At 46.4% G+C, this 22,499-nt stretch overlaps 1 protein-coding gene across 1 annotated transcript; it reads left to right on the top strand.

Moving 5' to 3' along the window:
- The first annotated feature begins 910 nt into the window (after nt 1-910).
- On the top strand, nt 911-1,867 carry LOC132575824 (olfactory receptor 5I1-like). The gene has a single exon (XM_060244513.1). It carries the CDS (start codon nt 911-913, stop codon nt 1,865-1,867), a length of 957 nt encoding a protein of 318 aa, XP_060100496.1.
- The last annotated feature ends 20,632 nt before the right edge of the window (nt 1,868-22,499 follow it).

Genomic DNA, 22,499 nt, shown 5'->3' with positions numbered 1-22,499 from the left:
TATTCCTCTGCTGGTGCCATCCTTTGTCTTGGTTCCAATGAACCAAGTCTGGCAGATTCCCTTCCTGGGGTGAGTTTGATTGCCTTATACACAGGTGACGTCTATTGTGTATTTGAGACACCTGCTTCGTTATCATGGAGTCTGGTGAGGCAGAACGATAGTGGCTGGTGGTGTTAGCCTTCCCAGAGGGATTCCATGGTCAGGGCTGGAAACAGCTTGTCTGGGCAGTCCCTGACAGCGCACCTTCTCCTGATGCAACGGCTGAGATGGCGACTGGAAACCCATCTTTCCTCCTGATCAGCACTCTTCCAGAGTCGCTGAGTGCTTGCTGCAATGTTATCAGTGCTCACATAAGTCCCTTATATTCAGGTAGACAAAAACCCACATTTCTTGGCAGATGTGTGTGAGTTGAATCTCCAGGCAGCCTGGCAACCATACTGGTGATCACGATGTCCATGTGTATGAAAAGTAGGAGGCTTTTTGCTCACATTGGCTAAGTGCTAGAACTTGAAACGCAGTCCATTGCAGATCGCCATCCATAGCACACAGTCCAAAGTGGGTAGTTATGGGGGATCTTTGGGAGACCACAGCCCCTGGCTCACAGGCGGACACTCTTCCAAGGACCAGGCCTCAGATGCAGTGGGAGCTCACAGGAGCACAGCTCCTGAACCTTTCTGAGAGTTCCACCTCCTTGTCCATTGAACAGTAGGTGCGGCTGCATAACAATCCCTGGATGAGCTCCACCACCTATTTTTCGACAAAATGACCCCTGCCGAGGACCCTACATCTTCCACACGACCACTGTGAACTTCAAGCTGCCTAGAGGCATCCCAAATGAGCTTGCCGTGCCAAGAGGTCTTCTCTCACTTGTTTCCCCCCTCCCATTTTACAGGTGACTCCTGAACTCTCAATGGGAGAGAAGAACCAGACGCAAGTGGTGGAGTTTGTCTTCCTGGGTTTCTCCGGCATTCCAAACAGCCACATCTACCTCTTCTTGCCATTCCTAGCCATTCACTTGGTCACCGTGATGGGGAACCTCATGATATTTACTCTGATTCAACTGGATTCCAGCCTCCGTACGCCCATGTATTACTTCCTCAGCCATCTCTCCTTCCTAGATATCTGTGTCTCCTCCGTCACGGTCCCCAAGATCCTGGTGAACTTCTTGTACCAGCGGCAGACCATCTCCTACAACCAGTGCCTGGCCCAGATCTTCTTCTTACTCTCTTTCTCAGGGACAGAGGCTGCCATATTGGCTATCATGGCCTATGATCGCTATGCTGCCATCTGTAAACCTTTGCATTACTCCCGCCTCATGAGCCCCAAGGTGTGCACCATCCTCGCCTTGGTCACTTGGATCTGGGGCACCCTATACTCCGCTCTCCACACAGCACTCAGCACCACGTTGTCCTTTTGTGGAGTCAACCAGATTCACCATATCTACTGTGATCTGCCCCCACTGATGGAAATTGCTTGCAACAATGCACACATCAATGACTTTGTAATCCACACCGCAAGCTTTTTAGTGGCTGGGGGTCCCTTCTTCTTCATCATTCTCTCCTATGTCTTCATCCTGTCCTCCATCTTGAAGATCCGTTCCGCCAACACCAAGGGCAAAGCCTTCTCCACCTGCGCTTCTCACCTCACTGTTGTCATCGTTTACTTTGGAAATGGATTGCTTAACTATAACCGTCCAAGCGCTGGTTATTCCTTAGAGATTGACACTCTGGTCTCAACCATGTTCTGTATAATCCCCCCTATGGTCAACCCCCTCATCTACAGCCTCCGGAACAAGGACGTGAGAGAGGCCTTCCGGAAGGTTCTAGAAAGCCAGGCAAAGGCGAAACATCACAATACTATGAATTAAGGCACCAGAGATGTTTTGTATTCCCTTTAGAGCTACTAATTGTGGGACAATATGGACTCTGTTGGTTTGTTCGTGCTGTAGTGGACATGTTGAGGCAGTAAGCAAGACACAGGTTCAACAGGCGAATTGAAACATATGAAATGGGGTATTAAAAAATGAATAACACACACCATACAAAATAAGCTAAGCTCAAGAATGAAGGTGTGACGGAACCGGCCCGATTCTACCTTCAGACCCGGTCCCGTCAGCTCCCTATTGAGTCGCCAACTCCTGGAGGGAGCTATTTCTCCTTCGGCCACTTGGGCTCACTGCCACCACCTGCTCAGTCTAGGGGTTCAGATTGGGAGGAACAGGACTCTCAATCCCCCTCTCCAGCTCTGAGGCCAGGCCTCAAGGTCCTCTGCCACCCTGTACTTGGGATTCACAGAGACCACAGCACTGGAGGATTGGCACCTTATCCAACCACAGGCCTTCCCCCTTTCCTCGGGGCCCCCTTCATAAAGCGTGGTCTAAAGCGGTTGGGGATCTATGTGGTACAGAGTTTGACTGCCAGCATTCAAAACAGTAAAAATATTTAATTAAAAGAGAACAAGAAAAACAAAACAAAACAAAACAAAAACAGTTGCGTGTAAAAGTTTAGCACAGCACAGCACCCGCACAGCAACCAGCATGACAAATAAAAGGTGGCCAGAGCAGGATCGATGACCTATGCCTATGGGTGTCAAAATTCTCCAGAGACCCAACGAATTGAGGAGAATTGCTGCTAAAATTCAAGGTGTTTTTATTAATAATAAGTTCTCATACAGTTACACTAGCAGTCACACCATCGTAATAGAACTAGGAATATTTAGTGCACATCCAGTCCAACACTCTCTGTCACATAAGAGAAGACATGTTGGATCAGGACAATCGCCCATCCAGTCCAACACTCTGTGTCACAACCTCATTTGAGATGCCTATAGGCAGCTTGAAGTTCATAGTGGTCGTGTGGAAGATGTAGGGTCCTCGGGAGGGGTCATTTTGTAGAAAATTTTGGAATATTTATTAATTTTTATGGTTTTATCTGTTTTAAAGTTATTCCCTTACATGTTTAAATACTGTTTAATTTATGTTGGATCTAATGCTGGAAGCCGCCCTGAGCCACTTGTGGGAAGGGCGGGATATAAATTCTAAATAAATAAATAAATAAATAAATAAAAAATAGGTGATGGAGCTCATCCAGAGATTGTTATGCAGCTGCGCCTACTATTCAATGGACAAGAAGGTGGAACTCTCAGAAGGAGGAGGTGGAATTCTCAGAAAGGTTCAGGAGCTGTGCTCCTGTTAGCTCCCACTGAATCTGAGGCCTGGTCCTTGGAATAGTGTCCCCCTGTGAGCCAGGAGCCGTGGTCTCCCAAAGATCCCCCATAACTACCCACTTTGGACTGTCCACTATGGGTGGTCATCTGCAGTGGACTGCATTTCAAGTTCTAGCACTTAGCCAAATATTGCTAGGAATGGGGACTTTCATCCCAGAGACTAACACAGCCATGCATGAGACTCTGAATGCACATTTGAAATACACAGTAGTACATTTGAAATACACAGTAGTAGGCAGGAAGGCTACGTTCCCAGTCACCCCCTCCAACTGACTAGGCTTCCCCACACTAAGAGGAGAACCTGAAGGCTGGGGGGAAAACCATTTTCCAAATGGAGGGTGGAAGAAGGACAACACAGTTCCTTCTTGGCCAGCATTACAAGATTCTGCATGGGATAGAAAAGGTAGAGAAAGAAGTCCTTTTCTCCCTTTCTCACAATTTGAGAACTTGTGGGCACTCCGTGAAATTGCTGAGCAGTCGGGTTAGAACGGACAATAGGAAGTCCTTCTTCACATATAATTCACTGCCACATGAGGTGGTGGTGGCTTCAAGCATAGACAGCTTCAAGAGAGGATTGGAGAAGCATATGGAGCAGAGGTCCATCAGTGGCTATTAGCCACAGCATATTGAACATATATGAACATATGAAGCTGCCTTATACAGAATCAGACCCTTGGTCCATCAAAGTCAGTATTGTCTTCTCAGACTGGCAGCGGCTCTCCAAGGTCTCAAGCTGAGGTTTTTCACACCTATTTGCCTGGATCCTTTTTTGGAGATGCCAGGGATTGAACCTGGGACCTTCTGCTTCCCAAGCAGATGCTCTACCACTGAGCCACCGTCCCTATATTGTTGGAACTCTCTGTCTGAGGCAGTGATGCTCTGTATTCTTGGTGTTTGGAGTGGGGCACAGTGGGAGGGCTTCTAGCCCCACTGGTGGACCTTCTGATGGTGCTTGGGTTTTTTGGCCACGGTGTGACACAGAGTGTTGGACTGGATGGGCCATTGTCCTGATCCAACATGGCTTCTCTTATGTTCTTATGTGACACAGAGTGCTGGACTGGATGGGCCATTGGCCTGATCCAACATGGCTTCTCTTCTGTTCTTATGTGACACAGAGTGTTGGACTGGATGGGCCATTGTCCTGATCCAACATGGCTTCTCTTATGTTCTTCTGTGACACAGAGTGTTGGACTGGATGGGCCATTGTCCTGATCCAACATGGCTTCTCTTATGCTCTTATGTGAAAGAGAGTGTTGGACTGGATGTGCCATTGTCCTGATCAAACATGGCTTCTCTGATGTTCTTATGTTCTTAGTACTGCAAAGCAGCCACAACACGTTCGCAGCTGCAACCACGCCTCTGCATACAGACTACTGCTGGCTCAGATGAAAGGAGGTTGCACCAACGGAGCCAGGGACTCATCAACAAGTCAATACCCAACATCGAGACTAGCTGCCGACTGCCACATCCATTGTTTTCCCTTTCCTCCTTTTTGTTCTGCTAAAGTCCCCTAGAGGTGTCACAGGCAGTTAGTCTCTGGACTCCGAATTGTCACGTGGTAACAGAATCCCGGCCTTCATTGGTCCTCAGTGGGAACCAATCAACAGGGCTAAGATCAAATGTCCACTCCAATGAGGGCTACTGCCCAGTGGTCACTGCCCCTTTTGACTTCAAGTTATGAATCTGACAATTTAAGGTCAAGTAAGTGGGTGTTCTGGGCCCCTCCTGGACTCCCTTATTGCCAGCAAAAGTTGTCTCCAGGCTCTGATCTGGCCGGTTCTTGCTGCCCCCCTTCCCTCCTGCCATGGCTATTGAGATCTGCTCTTCTCTTTGGACAGGTAGTCGTATCACCCCGTGATGGATGCCTCAATCCTGCTAATGCAAACGTCCCTATCCAATTTTTCACTGAATATTCCTAGTTCTATTACGATGGCGTGAATGCTAGTGTAACTGTATGAGAACTTATTATTAATAAAAACACCTTGAATTTTAGCAGGAATCCTCCTCAATTCGTTGGGTCTCTGGAGAATTTTGACACCCGTAGGCATAGGTCATCGATCCTGCTCTGGCCATTTGCCTATTAGTTTAATTCCCCAATTTGATCTCAGAGGCAATTTGGCTAACACCCCCCCCCCCCCCCAAAATGGATATTGGATGTGTTACTGATTCATGAGTTCTGGTTCCTCCCTCCCTCCACCAAAGCTTTCCACCTCAGCACCCCTCAATGATCTCTCTCAGCCCCACGCACATAAGAACATAAGGTCAAGTAAGTGGGTATTCTGGGCCCCTCCCAGACCCCCTTATTGCCAGCAAAGGTTGCCTCCAGCCTCTGATCTGGCCAGTTCTTGCTGCCCCCCTTCCCTCCTGCCATGGCTATTGAGATCTTCTCTTCTCATTGGACAGGTAGTCGTATCACCCTGTGATCAATGCCTCAATCCTGCTAATGCAAATGTGCCTATCCAATTTTTCACCACTGAATATTCCTAGTTCAATTACGATGGTGTGAATGCTAGTGTAACTGTATGAGAACTTATTATTAATAAACACCTTGAATTTTAGCAGCAATTCTCCTCAATTCGTTGCAGAAAAGTTCTTTTGAGACATGCAGTCACAGTCTTTCACCATTTACTGTGTGGAATCAAAATATCGGCACCAAAGGATTCTTTCTTCTCCTGATGTGCCAGTCGACTAATGGATCATGTTTCACACAGAAATGCTTTTTCATAGAGCCATTCTCTTCTGTAATATCAGTCTATTGACATCAAGCTAAGACTTCTTCATGAAATTCATATTAGGCTCAAAGAGCTCTGTCACAGAGCCATGAACATATGAACATATACTGAATCAGACTCTCAGTCCATCCAAGTCACTGGCAGTGGCTCTCCAGGGTCTCAAGCTGAGGTTTTTCACTCCTATTTGCCTGGACCCTTTTTAGTTGGAGATGCCGAGGATTGAACCTGGGACCTTCTGCTTACTGAGCAGATGCTCTACCCCTGAGCCACCATCCCTCCCTCACTGAGCCAGTTTGGAGTAGTGGTTAAGTGTGCAGACTCTCATCAGGGAGAACCAGGTTTGATTCCCCACTCTTCCACGTGCAACTTGATTGCATTAATTTAAGCTGCCAAAGCAGCAAAACCACCATCTGTCACCCTTTGCTCTTGGTGTGTTCTGTAATCTCAGGGAAAACGCTATGTGGACTCCATTCCATTCTACTGAACGTTTTTTTAAGAAAAACCTGAACAAACCATTGCTCAGTATGACGAAGTAGGAGTCAAGTAGAACCTTTAAGACCAACAAAGTTTTATTTGGATTTTAAGCTTTCGTATGCCTGCACACTTCTTCAGACAAGGGAATGGGGTACAGACTGAGATAGCTCAGTATGGTTCACCTGGAGTGGTTGTTTTGTCAGCCAAGGGGCTCGAGAAGCCCACCCTTTTCTGCCTGCCCTTTGAGAAGGGAACTACTCAGCATCTAGAAATACTGTTGGCTGGGGAAAGCTGCTACTCACCTTTGCACGCAGGCGACAAGTCAAGGTAGGAGTCCTCCTGCTTCTCTTCCGCCTCCTTCTCTGGGCTTTTGGTCCCTGCTCATCCTGTTTGCAAGATCAGTTTAGCCTAAAGTTGTCATGATGTTACTGCATGGGAGCCCCAAGATGTGGAACCTACACAGGGTCTCGAAAGCCTGTCTCCTCTGCCAGTGTGAAGTCTCTGGTGCCCTGGAGCAGACAGCGGTATACCCAACTGATGTTGCCCTGGAGAGCAGAATTCTGTTCTTGGATGAGGGTCCGTTGGGGATGATCCTGGATTGGAGGCCTTCAGGGAATGAAGTGCAGTGGCTGGAAGCTCAGGGGATTTGCCTGAGTCGTGTCTCACATCGTCAGGGGAGAGAATAATTTATACCCAGAGGCACGTCCAGAACATGGCATCATGCTGTGGGCTGGAGTAGTGAGTTTGTCCTCAGCTTTATCACCCAACCTATTCCCTGGTCTGAATTCCTGGTCTGTGCAATTTGCCCGGTCCTAGTAAAATGCATGAGATGGGGTTGTATTCTGGGCTTCTGAATTCTTGTGGCCAGGTGAACTGCTAACAGGGATTCAGACCTGCAAATGGAGTCTCTTTTAAAAAGTGTTGCAGGAGATGTGCCTTTCTTTCCAGCCATCCTTGCATGTATCCAAGATGGCAACCACATGGGAAGATGTGCACATTTTCTGGCGTGTCACTCCAGGCCCTGTTAGGTTTATGCCAGGGAATCCGTGGTGTTTCAAAAAAGGACTTATTGTAAACATAAAACAGAGCAACTTTCTCCCTTGGAGTTCCCTTTCCCCAGGGATTTTTTTGTTGGAAGGAAGGTATGGACAATGCAAGATGTCTTAAAGCAAGCTTGCAGAATTTGGAGGGAGCAATAGAACTAGAAGGTCAGTTTGGTGTAGTGATTAAGAGCACGGACTCTAATCTGGGAGAACTGGGTTTGATTCCCGACTCCTCCACATGCACCTGCTGAGTGACTCTGAGTTAGCCACAGTCCAAGTGAAGTGCAGAGTATAAATCCAATATCATCCTCCTCCTCCTCCTCTTCTTCTTCATCAGACTGGTCTTAGCAGTAGGATCTACGGGTCTTAGTGGACCATATGATGAGCATGAGTCAGCTGTGTGATGCAGTTTGATGGAGTGGCTAAAAAGGCCAGTGCGATTCTGGGCTGTATCAACAGAAGTCTTGTGTCCAGATCACGTGAAGTGATGGTGTCGCTTTACTGGTAAGACCTCACCTGGAGTCTCGTGTTCAGTTTTGGGCACCACATTTTAAGAAGGATCTAGACAAGCTGGAAGGGGTCCAGAGGAGGGCAACGAAGATGGTGAGGGGTCTGGAAACCAAGTCCTATGAGGCAAGGTTGAAGGAGCTGGGCCTGTTTAGCCTGGAGAGGAGGTGGCTGAGAAGTGATAGGATCACCATTTTCAAGGACTTGAAGGGCTGTCATCTAGAGGATGGGGTGGAATTGTTTTCTGTAGCCCCAGAAGGAATTGGGTACTGTGCTAACACGACCCCTCTTCCCACAGGCATCTTGTTTAGGAGACGGACTTTGGGGAAAGAAATGCTTCATTTTTGCTTGGCTCGGGCATCAATTGGAGTGGCAAAGGCTCTGTTAAAACAGCATCTTTCAGAGACTGTGGGGAGTCCTGCCATACAGGGTGGCCCTCAAAAAATGCCGTCTTTGCCTAGAACAGAAGTTCCTTTGGGATTTCTTCTGCCCCTGGAGATGGGAGATATTCTGTGCCACCTCTTCCAGAGAGAGCGAGCTCTGTGTGTGCGCGAGGCAGTGGAAGCAGAAGCAGACAAGAGTCTCTGAGCGTCCTAAAGACAAGTTTTTATCACACCATCAGCTATTTCATCTCCCTCTGTTGTGTTTCTGGAGTGTATTTACAGCCAATGACTGTTAACCACCCCTTTACATACAGTCCGGGGTTGTTTTGTATTAAAAGAGGTGGTGGAGCTCATCCAGGGATTGTGATGCAGCTGCACCTCCTATTCAATGGACAAGGTGGGAAGGAGGAGGCAGACGCCTCAGAAAGGTTCAGGAGCTCCAGCGGAACCCAAGGCCTGCATAGAGTAACGGGAGTTTCAAGAAAGACATGAGGCCCTTTCAGTTCCACCATGTGGGTTTTAAGGCACAGTAAATACATTGTACCATTTGAAATATGTGTTAAAAACATTAAGATCATGCCAAAAAGAAAAGATCCGTATGTAAGTATGTATGCATACTAGTATGTATGTATGTATGCATGTAAGTATGTATTGAAGTATGTATGTAAGTATGTACATAAGTAAGTATCTGCCTTGAGCCCATTTATGGGAAAAGGTGAAATATAAGTCTACTAAATAAATAAATATGTATGTATGTATGTGTGTATGTAAGTATATAAGTATGTATGTATGTATGTATGTATGTATGTATAGCTCTGTTACTTAATACAGAATTATATCACATGAACACAAAACTTTGGGAATTTTCCTAGAGAGAGTTGGATTCTCATCTGTAAAAGTTCCTCATAAGAACATAAGAGAAGCCATGTTGGATCAGGCCAATGGCCCATCAAGTCCAACACTCTGTGTCACACAGTGGCAAAAAATGTTATATACACACATACACTGTGGCTAATAGCCACTGATGGACCTGTGCTCCATATTTTTATCTAAACCCCTCTTGAAAGTGGCTATACTTGTGGCCGCCACCACCTCCTGTGGCAGTGAATTCCACATGTTAATCACCCTTTGGGTGAAGAAGTACTTCCTTTTATCCGTCTTAACCTGTCTGCTCAGCAATTTCATCGAATGCCCACGAGTTCTTGTATTGTGAGAAAGGGAGAAAAGTACTTCTTTCTCTACTTTCTCCATTCCATGCATTATCTTGTAAACCTCTATCATGTCACCCCGCAGTCGACGTTTCTCCAAGCTAAAGAGTCCCAAGCATTTCAGTACTCCAAATGAGACCGCACCATCGATTTATACAGGGGCATTATGATACTGGCTGATTTGTTTTCAATTCCCTTCCTAATAATTCCCAGCATGGCGTTGGCCTTTTTTATTGCAAATGCACACTGTCTTGACACTTTCAGTGAGTTATCTATCATGACCCCAAGATCTCTCTCTTGATCAGTCTCTGCCAGTTCACACCCCATCAACTTGTATTTGTAGCTGGGATTCTCAGCCCCAATGTGCATTACTTTGCACTTGGCCACATTGAACCGCATCTGCCACGTTGACGCCCACTCACCCAGCCTCAACAGATCCCTTTGGAGTTCCTCACAATCCTCTCTGGTTCTCACCACCCTGAACAATTTAGTGTCATCCGCAAACTTGGCCACTTCACTGCTCACTCCCAACTCTAAATCATTTATGAACAAGTTAAAGAGCATGGGACCCAGTACCGAGCCCTGCGGCACCCCACTGCTTACCGTCCTCCACTGCGAAGACTGCCCATTTATACTCACTCTCTGCTTCCTATTACTCAGCCAGTTTTTGATCCACAAGAGGACCTGTCCTTTTACTCCATGATTCTCAAGCTTTCTAAGGAGCCTTTGATGAGGAACTTTATCAAAAGCTTTCTGGAAGTCAAGGTAAACAACATCTATCGGGTCTCCTTTGTCCACATGTTTGTTCACCCCCTCAAAGAAATGCAACAGGTTAGTGAGGCAAGATCTTCCCTTGCAGAACCCATGCTGAGTCTTCCTCAATAACCCGTGTTCATCAATGTGCCTACTCATTCTGTCCTTGATAATGGTTTCTACCAACTTTCCCGGTATTGAAGTCAGACTGACTGGCCTGTAATTTTCCGGATCTCCTCTGGAACCTTTTTTAAAGATGGGGGTGACATTTGCTACCTTCCAGTCCTCAGGAATGGAGGCAGATTTCAATGAAAGATTACAGATTTTTGTTAGAAGATCCACAAGTTCAACTTTGAGTTCCTTCAGAACTCTCGGATGTATGCCATCCGGACCCGGTGACTTATTAGTTTTTAATTTGTCTATTAGTTGTAGGACCTCCTCATTTGTCACCTCAATCTGACTCAGGTCTTTCAATACCCCTTCCAAAATTAGTGGTTCTGGGGCGGGCAAAAAGTTCTCGTCTTCTACAGTGAAGACGGATGCAAAAAATTCATTTAGCTTTTCAGCCATTTCCCTATCCTCCTTCAGTAATCCTTTTACCCCATGGTCATCCAAGGGCCCCACTGCCTCCCTGGCTGGTTTCCTACTTCTAATATATTTGAAGAAAGTTTTATTGTTGGTCTTTATGTTTTTTGCAATATGCTCCTCATAGTCCCTTTTTGCCTGCCTGATCACAGTCTTGCATTTGATTTGCCACAGCCTGTGTTCCCTTTTACTAATCTCACTTGCATACTAGTGAGATCCTCCAAGCAGACTTTATCCATGGAAAGTGTTAATCTATCAAAGAGGGAAGAAGTAATCTTATCCCGTAAATCTTTATAAAAAGGGCAATGGAAAAGGCATGTCCCAGTGATTCCGCTTCACATGTAGTGCTGGGGAAAAGTCTTTCTGCATATCGGAGCTTTTTGTATTTCCCTTCTAATGCCATTGACAGAATAGCCATGCATCTAGTCAGGGTAAATACTCTCCTATGAGAAGAAACACCTAAACAGCTAAGACATTGTGCCATAGTCATAACACATCTAAGCTTCACGAGAGCCAGAAAGTCTAGTGATGGGAAGATGCTTAGAAATGGACATTTGGCAAATGATATATAGGCTGTGCTCTCTACCATGTCCATTTTTTTTCACTCTTTCTGTCCTTCGCCTTCCATATCGCCTTCTGTGGAGGAACGCCATCTTTGTTAATGTTGGTGCTTCGTTGGAAGGGAACATTAAACTACTAAGGCAGGCTTTGGCCTGGCCTCCCTTCATCCCTCCTCCCTTCCAGAGTTAAACCAGCGCCTCCAGGGGGGAAGCCTCCTAGAGGGGCAGGAAGTTCTTTAGCCTTCCCCTCATTGCCTCCCCCCTTCTGGAGTTAAACCAGCAACTCTAGGGGGAAAACCTCCTAGAGGGGCAGGAAGTTCTTTTGTTTTATTTATTTGAGTTAGGCGGGAAAAGGCCAGTTCTCAGCTGGCGCTCAAAGGAAGAGGTGGCCAGTGTGGGGGCTCCTGACTGTGGGAGAGGCCTACTCAAGAGGAAAAGGACCCCAGGCAGTCAGACCGAGTAAGTCATCCACAAGGCAGGGCACGTTTAGACCAGGGACTGTAGGATGCGTTTAAATCCACCTTTTATTTGTCATGCTGGTTGCTGTGTGGGTGCTGTGCTGTGCTAAAATTTTACATGCAACTGTTTTTGTTTTGTTTTGTTTGTTTTTTTTCTTTTCTTTTTCTCTTTTAATTAAATATTTTTACTGCTTTGAATGCAGGCAGTCAAACTCTGTACCACATAGATCCCCAACCGCTTTAGACCACACTTTATGAAGGGGGCCCCGGGGAAAGGGGGAAGGCCTGTGGTTGGATAAGGTGCCAATCCTCCAGGGGTTCCCCGAAGAAGTGCTGTGGTCTCTGTGAATCCCAAGTACAGGGTGGCAAAGGACCTTGAGGCCTGGCCTCAGAGCTGGAGAGGGGGATTGGGAGTCCTGTTCCTCCCAATCCGAACCCCTAGACTGAGCAGGTGGTGGCAGTGAGCCCAAGTGGCCGGAGGAGAAATAGCTCCCTCCAGGAGTTGGCGACTCAATAGGGAGTTGACGGGACCGAGTCTGAAGGTAGAATCGGGCCGGTTCCGTCACACCTTCATTCTTGAGCTTAGCTTATTTTGTATGGTGTGTGTTACTCATGTTCTAATACCCCATGTCATATATTTCAATTCGCCTGTTGAACCTGTGTCTTTCTTACTGCTTCAACATGTCCACTACAGCAAAAACAAACAACTAGAGTCCATATTGTCCCACAATTAGTAGCTCTAAAGGGAATACAAAACATCTCTGGTGCCTTAATTCATAGTATTGTGATGTTTCGCCTTTGCCTGGCTTTCTAGAACCTTCCGGAAGGCCTCTCTCACGTCCTTGTTCCGGAGGCTCTAGATGAGGGGGTTGACCATAGGGGGGATTATACAGAACATGGTTGAGACCAGAGTGTCAATCTCTAAGGAATAACCAGCGCTTGGACGGTTATAGTTAAGCAATCCATTTCCAAAGTAAATGATGACAACAGTGAGGTGAGAAGCACAGGTGGAGAAGGCTTTGCCCTTGGTGTTGGTGGAACGGATCTTCAAGATGGAGGACAGGATGAAGACATAGGAGAGAATGATAAAGAAGAAGGGACCCCCACCCACTACAAAGCTTGCGATGTGGATTACAAAGTCATTGATGTGTGCACTGTTGCAAGCAATTTTCAACAGTGGGGGGACATCGCACAAGATGTGGTGAATCTGGTTGCGCAATTTTCCAAATGCTCAGTTCTAAGCATTTTCCAGTTACCAGACTTTCTGGCTCCCGCGAAGCTTAGATTTGTTATGACTATGGCGCAATGCCTTAGCTGTTTAGGTGTTTCTTCTCATAGGAGAGTATTTACCCTGACTAGATGCGTGGCTATTCTGTCAATGGCACTAGAAGGGAAATACAAAAAGCTCCCATATGCAGAAAGACTTTCCCCCCACACTACATGTGAAGCGGAATCACAGGGACATGTCTTTTCCATTGCCCTTTTTATATAGAATTATGGGATAAGAATATTTCTTCCCTCTTTGATAGATCAACACTTTCCATGGATGAGGTCTGCTTGGAGGAACATTTTTCAGACGAGAATCCAACTCTCTCCAGGAAAATGCCCAAAGTTTTGTGTTCATGTGATAAAATTCTGAACTTAGTAACAGAGCTATACATATACTTACATACAAACATACATACTTACATACACGTACACACACACACACACATACATATTTATTTATTTATTTAGTAGGCTTATATTTCGTCTTTTCCCGTAAATGGGCTCAAGGTAGATACTTATTTATGTGCCTACTTACATACATACTTAAATACATACTAACATACATACATACTTACAGACATGCATACATATATACATACTTACATGCATACATACATACTAGTATGCATACATACTTACATACAGACCTTTTGTTTTTGGCATGATCTTAATGTTTTTAACATATATTTCAAATGGTATAATGTATTTACTGTGCCTTAAAACCCACATGGTGGAACTGAAAGAGCCTCATGTCTTTCTTGAAACTCCTGTTACTCTATGCAGGCCTTGGATTCCCAGTTGTCCCAGATTAGAGTCCGTGCTCTTAACCACTACACCAAACTGACCTTCTAGTTCTATTGCTCCCTCCAAATTCTGTAAGCTTGCTTTAGGACACCTTGCATTGTCCATTTCTTCCTTCCAACAACAACAAAAAAAAACCTGGGGAAAGGGAATTCCAAGGGAGAAAGCTGTTCTGTTTTATGTTTACAATAAGTCCTTTTTTGAAACACCACGGATTCTCTGGCATAAATTGTCCCTTGTTGTCCCCGGGCCAAAGGAAGCCCGTTTGAAATCTACGAGTGATAGGGCCTTCTCCGTAATGGCCCCTTCCTGGTGGAACCAGCTGCCGGAAGAGGTAAGGGCCCTGCGGGATCTTGCTCAATTCCGCAGGGCCTATAAGACAACCCTCTTCCGGCAGGCTTACAACTAACTGGCACTGAAATTTGAAATCGAGTGTAGTTTTATAAGACTGTAGAATGTTTTAATATTTTTATATGTAAATTGTTTGAATTGTTTAATTTTAATTATGTAAATTGTATGAAATGTTAAACTTTTATGTCTCATGTTAGATTTTATATGTTGTAAGCCGCCCTGAACCACCTGGTGGGAAGGGCGGGATATAAATTACAAATAAATAAATAAATAAATAAAAATCTAACAGGGCCAGGAGTGACATGCCCGATAATGTGCACATCTTCCCATGTGGCTGCCATCTTGGAGAGAAAGGCACATCCTCTACAACATTCTTTAAAACAAAAAAAAGACTCCATTTGCAGGTCTGAATTCCTGTTAGCAGTTCTCTTGGCCACAAGATTTGAGAAGTCCAAAATACAACCAGTGTTCCCTCTAAGCTCAGTTAGCGTGAGCTACCTCACAGATTTTTAACTTCCAGCTCACGCATTTTGTCTTAGCTCAGGAAGGATGACCCCAGAGCACAGTAATTTATGCAGGAGCTCACAACTTTAATGCCAGTAGCTCACAAAGCAGTGTTTTTGCTCACAAGACTCTGAAACTTAGAGGGAACATTGAATGCAACCCACAACAGCTAAATGGCACAGAACAGAAATTCAGGCCAGGGAGTAACTTGGGGGAGAAAGCTGAGGACAAAATCACTACTCCAGCCCACAGCAGGTTGACAAGTTCTGGACGTGCCTTTGGGTATAAATTATATTTCTCTCCCCTGACGATGTGAGACACAACCAAAACAAATCCCCTGAGCTTCCAGCCGCTGCACTTCATTCCCTGAAGGCCTCCAATCCAGGATCATCCCCAAAGGACCCTCGTCCAAGAACAGAATTCTGCTCTCCTGGGCAGCATCAGTTTGGTATACCTCTTACTGCTCCAGGGCACCAGAGATTTCACACTGGCAGAGGAGACAGGCTTTCCAGACCTGGTGTAGGTTCCACATCTTGGGGCTACCATGCAGTAACATCATGACAACTTTAGGCTAAACTGATCTTGCAAACAGGATGAGCAGGGACCAAAAGCCCAGAGATGGAGGCGGAAGTGAAGCAGGAGGACTCCTACCTTGACTTGTCATCTACATGCAAAGGTGAGTAGCAGCTTTCCCCAGCCAACAGTATTTCTAGATGCTGAGTAGTTCCCTTCTCAAAGGGCAGGCAGAAACGGGTGGGCTTCTCGAGCCCCTTGGCTGACAAAACAACCACTCCAGGTGAACCATACTGAGCTATCTCAGTCTGTACCCCATTCCCTTGTCTGAAGAAGTCTGCATGCATACAAAAGCTTACAATCCGAATAAAACTTTGTTGGTCTTAAAGGTGCACTTGACTCCTACTTCATCATACTGAGCTAATAGAACACACCAAGAGCAAAGGATGACAGATTGTGTTTTTGCTTTTTTGGCAGCTTAAATTAATGCAATTAATGATAATGCCGTTCTACTTTCCATTTCGTCTACTTCACTGTGGGGTCATACAATGATTACTAATTCCTTATGCTTTGCCATCTTTTAACTGTTTTGATCTGCGTAATTGTTTTTACACCTATATGTAGACTGTTTTTTTTTTTTTTAAATTTTTATAAGAATGTAAGAGAAGCCATGTTGGATCAGGCCAATGGCCCCTCCAGTCCAACACTCTGTGTCACATAAGAACATAAGAGAAGCCATGTTGGATCAGGCCAATGGCCCTTCCAGTCCAACACTCTGTGTCACATAAGAACATAAGAGAAGCCATGTTGGATCAGGCCCATGGTCCATCCAGTCCAACACTCTTTGTCACACAGTGGCCAAAAAAACCCCAAGTGCCATCAGGAGGTTCACAAGTGGGGCTAGAAGCCTTTCCACTTTGCCTCCCCTCCCCTCCATGCACCAGGAATACAGAGCATCACTGCCCCAGTCAGTTTCAATAATATGCTGTGGCTAATAGCCACTGATGGACCTCTACTCCATATGTTTATCCAATCCCCTCTTGAAGCTGGCTATGCTTGTAGCCGCCACCACCTCCTGTGGCAGTGAATTCCACATGTTAATCACCCTTTGGGTGAAGGACTTCCTTCTATCCGTTCTCACCTGACTGCTCCATATGTTTATCCAATCCCCTCTTGAAGCTAGCTATGCTTGTAGCCGCCACCACCTCCTGTGGCAGTGAATTCCACATGTTAATCACCCTTTTTTTTTTTTAGAGAAGCCATGTTGGATCAGGCCAATAGCCCATCCAGTCCAACACTCTGTGTCACACAGTGGTAAAAAAAAAATTATATATACACACACACTGTGGCTAATAGCCACTGATGGACCTGTGCTCCATAGTTTTATCTAAACCCCTCTTGAAGGTGGCTATACTTGTGGCCGCCACCACCTCCTGTGGCAGTGAATTCCACATGTTAATCTCCCTTTGGGTGAAGAAGTACTTCCTTTTATCTGTTTTAACCTGTCTGCTCCGCAATTTCATCGAATGCCCACGAGTTCTTGTATTGTGAGAAAGGGAGAAAAGTACTTCTTTCTCTACTTTCTCCATACCATGCATTATCTTGTAAACCTCTATCATGTCACCCCGCAGTCGACGTTTCTCCAAGCTAAAGAGCCCCAAGTGTTTCAACCTTTCTTCATAGGGAAAGTGCTCCAGCCCTTTAATCATTCTAGTTGCCCTTTTCTGGACTTTCTCCAATGCTATAATATCCTTTTTGAGGTGCGGCGACCAGAACTGCACACAGTACTCCAAATGAGACCGCACCATCGATTTATACAGGGGCATTATGATACTGGCTGATTTGTTTTCAATTCCCTTCCTAATATTTCCCAGCATGGCGTTGGCCTTTTTTATTGCAAACGCACACTGTCTTGACATTTTCAGTGAGTTATCTACCACGACCCCAAGATCTCTCTCTTGGTCAGTCTCTGCCAGTTCACGCCCCATCAACTTGTATTTGTAGCTGGGATTCTTGGCCCCAATGTGCATTACTTTGCACTTGGCCACATTGAATCGCATCTGCCACGTTGACGCCCACTCACCCAGCCTCAAGAGATCCCTTTGGAGTTCCTCACAATCCTCTCTGGTTCTCACCACCCTGAACAATTTAGTGTCATCCACAAACTTGGCCACTTCACTGCTCACTCCCAACTCTAAATCATTTATGAATAAGTTAAAGAGCAAGGGACCCAGTACCGAGCCCTGCGGCACCCCGCTGCTTACCGTCCTCCACTGTGAAGACTGCCCATTTATACTCACTCTCTGCTTCCTATTACTCAGCCAGTTTTTGATCCACAAGAGGACCTGTCCTTTTACTCCATGACTCTCAAGCCCTTTGGGTGAAGATGGACTTCCTTTTATCCGTTCTAACCCGACAGCTCAGCAATTTTATCGAATGCCCACAAGTTCTCGTATTGTGAGAAAGGGAGAAAAGTCCTTTCTCCACTTTCTCCATCCCATGCATCATCTTGTACACCTCTATCATGTCACCCCGCAGTTGACGTTTATGATTTGTTGTTACCCGCCTTCGGTGTTCCCTCTGAGCTGAGTGAGTGTGAGCTAGCTCACAGATTTGTAGCCTCACAGATTCTGAGCTCAGAAAAAAAATGGCCCCAGAACACACTAATCTGTGCAGCAGCTCACAACTTTCATGCCAGTAGCTCACAAAGTAGAATTTTTGCTCACAAGACTGCACAGCTTAGAGGGAGCATCGCCCACCCTGAGCATATTTGTGGGGAGGGTGGGATAGAAATGGAAAAATAGAGCACTCCACCAGCGCACCCTGTTTTAAGGGGATTTTGCAGGCAAAATGTCAACGGTGGGGAAGAGAAGGAAAAAAGAATTGGACAGAAAGTGGGGGGGGGGGGGAGAGAGCAGATGGAAAAAAGCAATCTGCACAGATGCAGGGAACCTGTCAAGGGTTCATTTGCCAGAGAAGGGATTTGACTTAGAATCACAATGTCAAGCGCCGATATTTCTCAATAACCAAGTCCTTTGTTTAGAATCAAAAGCAGGATTATTGTTAGAAACTCAGGAGTTTTGCCAAGAACACAAGCCTTGGGAGTAATGGGGTAAAAACAGTTACACAGTTGCTATATGGAGAGCCAGTTTGGTGTCGTGGTTAAGTGTGCGGACTCTTATCTGGGAGAACCGGTTTGGATTCCCCACTCCTCCACTTGCAGCTGCTGGAATAGCCTTGGGTCAGCCAGAGCTCTCTTATCTGGGAGAACCGGGTTTGATTCCCCACTCCTCCGCTTGCAGCTGCTGGAATGGCCTTGGGTCAGCCATAGCTCTCTTATCTGGGAGAACCGGGTTTGATTCCCCACTCCTCCACTTGCACCTGCTGAAACGGGTCCAGAGGAGGGCGACAAAGATTGTGAGGGGTCTGGAGACCAAGTCCTATGAGGAAAGATTGAAGGAGCTGGGGATGTTTAGCCTGGAGAGGAGGTGGCTGAGAGGTGATAGGTTCACCATCTTCAAGTACTTGAAGGGGTGTCCTATAGAGGATGATGTGGAATTGTTTTCTGTGGCCCCAGAAGGTAGGACCAGAACCAATGGGTTGAAATTAAATCCAAAGAGTTTCCAACTCAACATTAGGAAGAACTTCCTGACCGTTAGAGCGGTTCCTCAGTAGAACAGTCTTCCTCCTCGGGAGGTGGTGGGCTCTCCTTCCTTGGAGGTTTTTAAACAGAGGCTAGATGGCCATCTGACAGCAATGAAGATCCTGTGAATTTAGGGGGAGGGGTTTGTGAGTTCCCTGCATTGTGCAGGGTTTGGACTAGATGACCCCAGAGGTCCCTTCCAACTCTATGATTCTAATAAAAATAAATAAGCAAAAACTGACAAAACACTTCTAACTCTCTGCAGCTGCAACTGAGTAGACTGAAAACTTAGATATTACTATTTGGGGGGATTGCCCAATCAGTCTACACACTCCTTGGTTATGTAAAATACTTGGTAATGCATTTTATATTGTTCTATGCTTCCTGGGTGGAACTCTGTCATGCAATAAATAAATAATAATAGGGTGAGTGATCCATGCCTCATTTATGGTCCTGTAAACAGAGTAGAGACAGAGAGGAGACCTTGGAAAGACAGAAGGAAAGTACAATCTGTAATAGATGTATGAAATCTGAGAAGGCAATGAGGCACTTGAGTGGAAATCCCAGACAGGCAATTGGAGGGGAAGGAAGGACTGGAGGGAGAGAGGAAGCTCCAAGCTCCTGGTGGGTTTCCTCAGGCGTAGGTAGTGCCAAACACCCACTAAGAGAGCCAGTGCCACAAAGTGGCCAAAGGTCAGAGCAGAATCCAGTACACTTCCATCCAGATACTCAGACATGAAGTTTTGTGGAAGAACATGGGCCAGTCATCTTCTCTCAGCCTGACCTACCTCACTTGGTCGTTGTGAGGATGAAATGAAAAAGAGAGGAATACTCCCCCTGTTCAAACAGTGAATGGCCAATTACAGGCAGGAGAATCAGGCAGCAAATAGGGGAGGGATTCAAAGGAAGCTGATCCAAGTGCCAGTTTGGTGTAGTGGTTAAGTGTGCAGTCTCTTATCTGGGAGAACCGGGTTTGATTCCCCACTCCTCCACTTGCACCTGCTGGAATGGTCTTGGGTCAGCCATAGCTCTGGCAGGGGTTGTCCTTGAAAGGGCAGCTGCTGTGAGAGCCCTCTCAGCCCCACCCACCTCACAGGGCGTCTGTTGTGGGGGAGGAAGGTAAAGGACATTGTGAGCCGCTCTGAGACTCTTCGGAGTGGAGGGCGGGATATAAATCCAATATCTTCTTCTTCAAGTGGGAAGGCAGGATGGTCTGAAGCAGCAGAACAAAGTCTGAGCCCAACACCACTTTTAAGACCAACAAAGTTTTATTCCGGGGATATCCCTGGCCCTGCTGGTGGACCTCCTGATGGCACCTGGGTTTTTTGGCTACTGTGTGACACAGAGTGTTGGACTGGATGGGCCACTGGCCTGATCCAACATGGCTTCTCTTCTGTTCTTATGTGACACAGAGTGTTGGACTGGATGGGCCATTGGCCTGATCCAACATGGCTTCTCTTATGTCTGGAGCAGTGATGCTCTGTATTCTTGGTGCTTGGGGGGGGGGGCAACAGTGGGAGGGCTTCTAGTGTCCTGGCTCCACTGGTGGACCTCCTGATGGCACCTGGGTTTTTTGGCCACTGTGTGACACAGAGGGCGTTTTCGCACTCACCTTCAGCCGGCGCGACCCCCCTCTTCACCGCGCAGGATCTGCGCGGATTTCGCACTAAATGCCGCGGAGCAGCCGGAAGAGCCGGAAGCTCCCGGCGCAAAAGCCGCTCAAACGTAAACCGCCAAAAAGCAGTTTCCGTTTGCGCAGCTTTTGTGATGGGAGCTTCCGGCTCTTCCGGCTGCTCCGCGGCATTTAGTGTGAAATCCGCGCAGATCCTGCGCAGTGAAGAGGGGGGTCGCGCCGGCTGAAGGTGAGTGTGAAAACGTCCAGAGTGTTGAACTGGATGGACCATTGGCCTGATCCAACATGGCTTCTCTTATGTTCTTCTGTCTGGGGCAGTGATGCTCTGTCTTCTTGGTGCTTGGTGGGGGGGGGGGGGTTCTAGTGTCCTGGCCCCACTGATGGGCCTCCTGATGACACCTGGGTTTTTTGGCCACTGTGTGACAGACTGTTGGATTGGATAGGCCATTGGCCTGATCCAACAGGGCTTCTCTTACCTTTGTATGTCTGGGGCAGTGATGCTCTGTATTCTTGGTACTTGATGGGGCACAGTGGGAGGGCTTCTAGTGATGGCATTTGGTTTTCCCGGCCACTGTGTGACACAGAGTGTTGGAGTGAATGGGCCATTGGCCTGATCCATCATGGCTTCTCTTACGTTTTGATGTTCTTATGTAAGCTTAATAAAACGTGGTTGGTCTCAAGCTTCCACTGGACTCAAACTTTGTTCAAAGGAAGCAGATAGCTGCAGGATGGGGAGAACAGCGACACTGTCTTTTTGCATGGAGGAGACCACTGGGGGGTGCTGGGGGGCAGTTTCAGGGGAGGGAGGGAGGAACCTGACCTTTTTTTGTTGTTCAGTCGCACAGTGGAGTTCGACTCTTTGCGACCCCCTGGACAAAGTCACACCAGGCCCTCCTGTCTTCCACCATCCTCCAAAGTCTGCTCAAATTTGTATTTGTTACATCAGTAATATTGTCCAGCCATCTCCTCGTTTGCCGTCCCCTTCTTCTTTTGCCTTCTGTCTTTCCCAGCATCAGGATCTTCTCCAGGGAGTGCTCCCTTCTCATTTGGTGGCCAAAGTATTTGAGCTTCAGTTTAATCATCTGACCTTCCAGGGAACAGTCTTGGTTGATTTCCCTTAGGTCTGACTGATTTGACCTTCTTACAGTCCAAGGGACTCTCAAGATTCTTCTCCAGCAAATGCATCTATTCTTCTGCAGTGATCTTGGATCCCAGAAATGTGAAATCTGTCACTACTTCCATGTCTTCCCCTTCTATTTGCCAAGGTGTGATGGGGCCGAATGCCATGATCTTAGTTTTTTTGATGTTGAGTTTCAAGCCTACTTTTGTGCATTCTTCTTTCACCCTCAACAAGAGGTTCTTTAGGTCCTCCTCACTTTCTGCCATTAGAGTGGTGAAATTTGCATATCTGAGGTAGTTGATGTCTTCTACAGAAATCTTAATTCCTGCTTCTGCTTCATCCAGGCCAGCATTCCACATGATGTACTCTGCATATAGATTAAATAAGCAGGGTGACAATATACATCCTTGTCGAATTCCTTTTCCTATTCTAAACCAATCAGTTTTGGGAATCAGTAAAACATTTAATGTCCACGAGGGGCACTATTCCAAGGATCTTGCTTCTTCCACATTGAGTTCAGTGAGCTATAAACTGCCCAATCCCAATTATGCTTGCTATGCCAAGGATATTATAGCATTGGAGAAAGTCCAGAAAAGGGCAACTAAAATGATTAAAGGGCTGGAGCACTTTCCCTATGAAGAAAGGTTGAAACGCTTGGGACTCTTTAGCTTGGAGAAACGTCGACTGTGGGGTGACATAATAGAGGTTTACAAGATAATGCATGGGATGGAGAAAGT

The sequence above is a fragment of the Heteronotia binoei genome, chromosome 8 (assembly GCF_032191835.1).
Source record: "Heteronotia binoei isolate CCM8104 ecotype False Entrance Well chromosome 8, APGP_CSIRO_Hbin_v1, whole genome shotgun sequence".
Taxonomy (NCBI): domain Eukaryota; kingdom Metazoa; phylum Chordata; class Lepidosauria; order Squamata; family Gekkonidae; genus Heteronotia; species Heteronotia binoei.
Note: the sequence above shows the minus strand (reverse complement) of the source record. Positions and strands in the feature narration are given on the sequence as shown.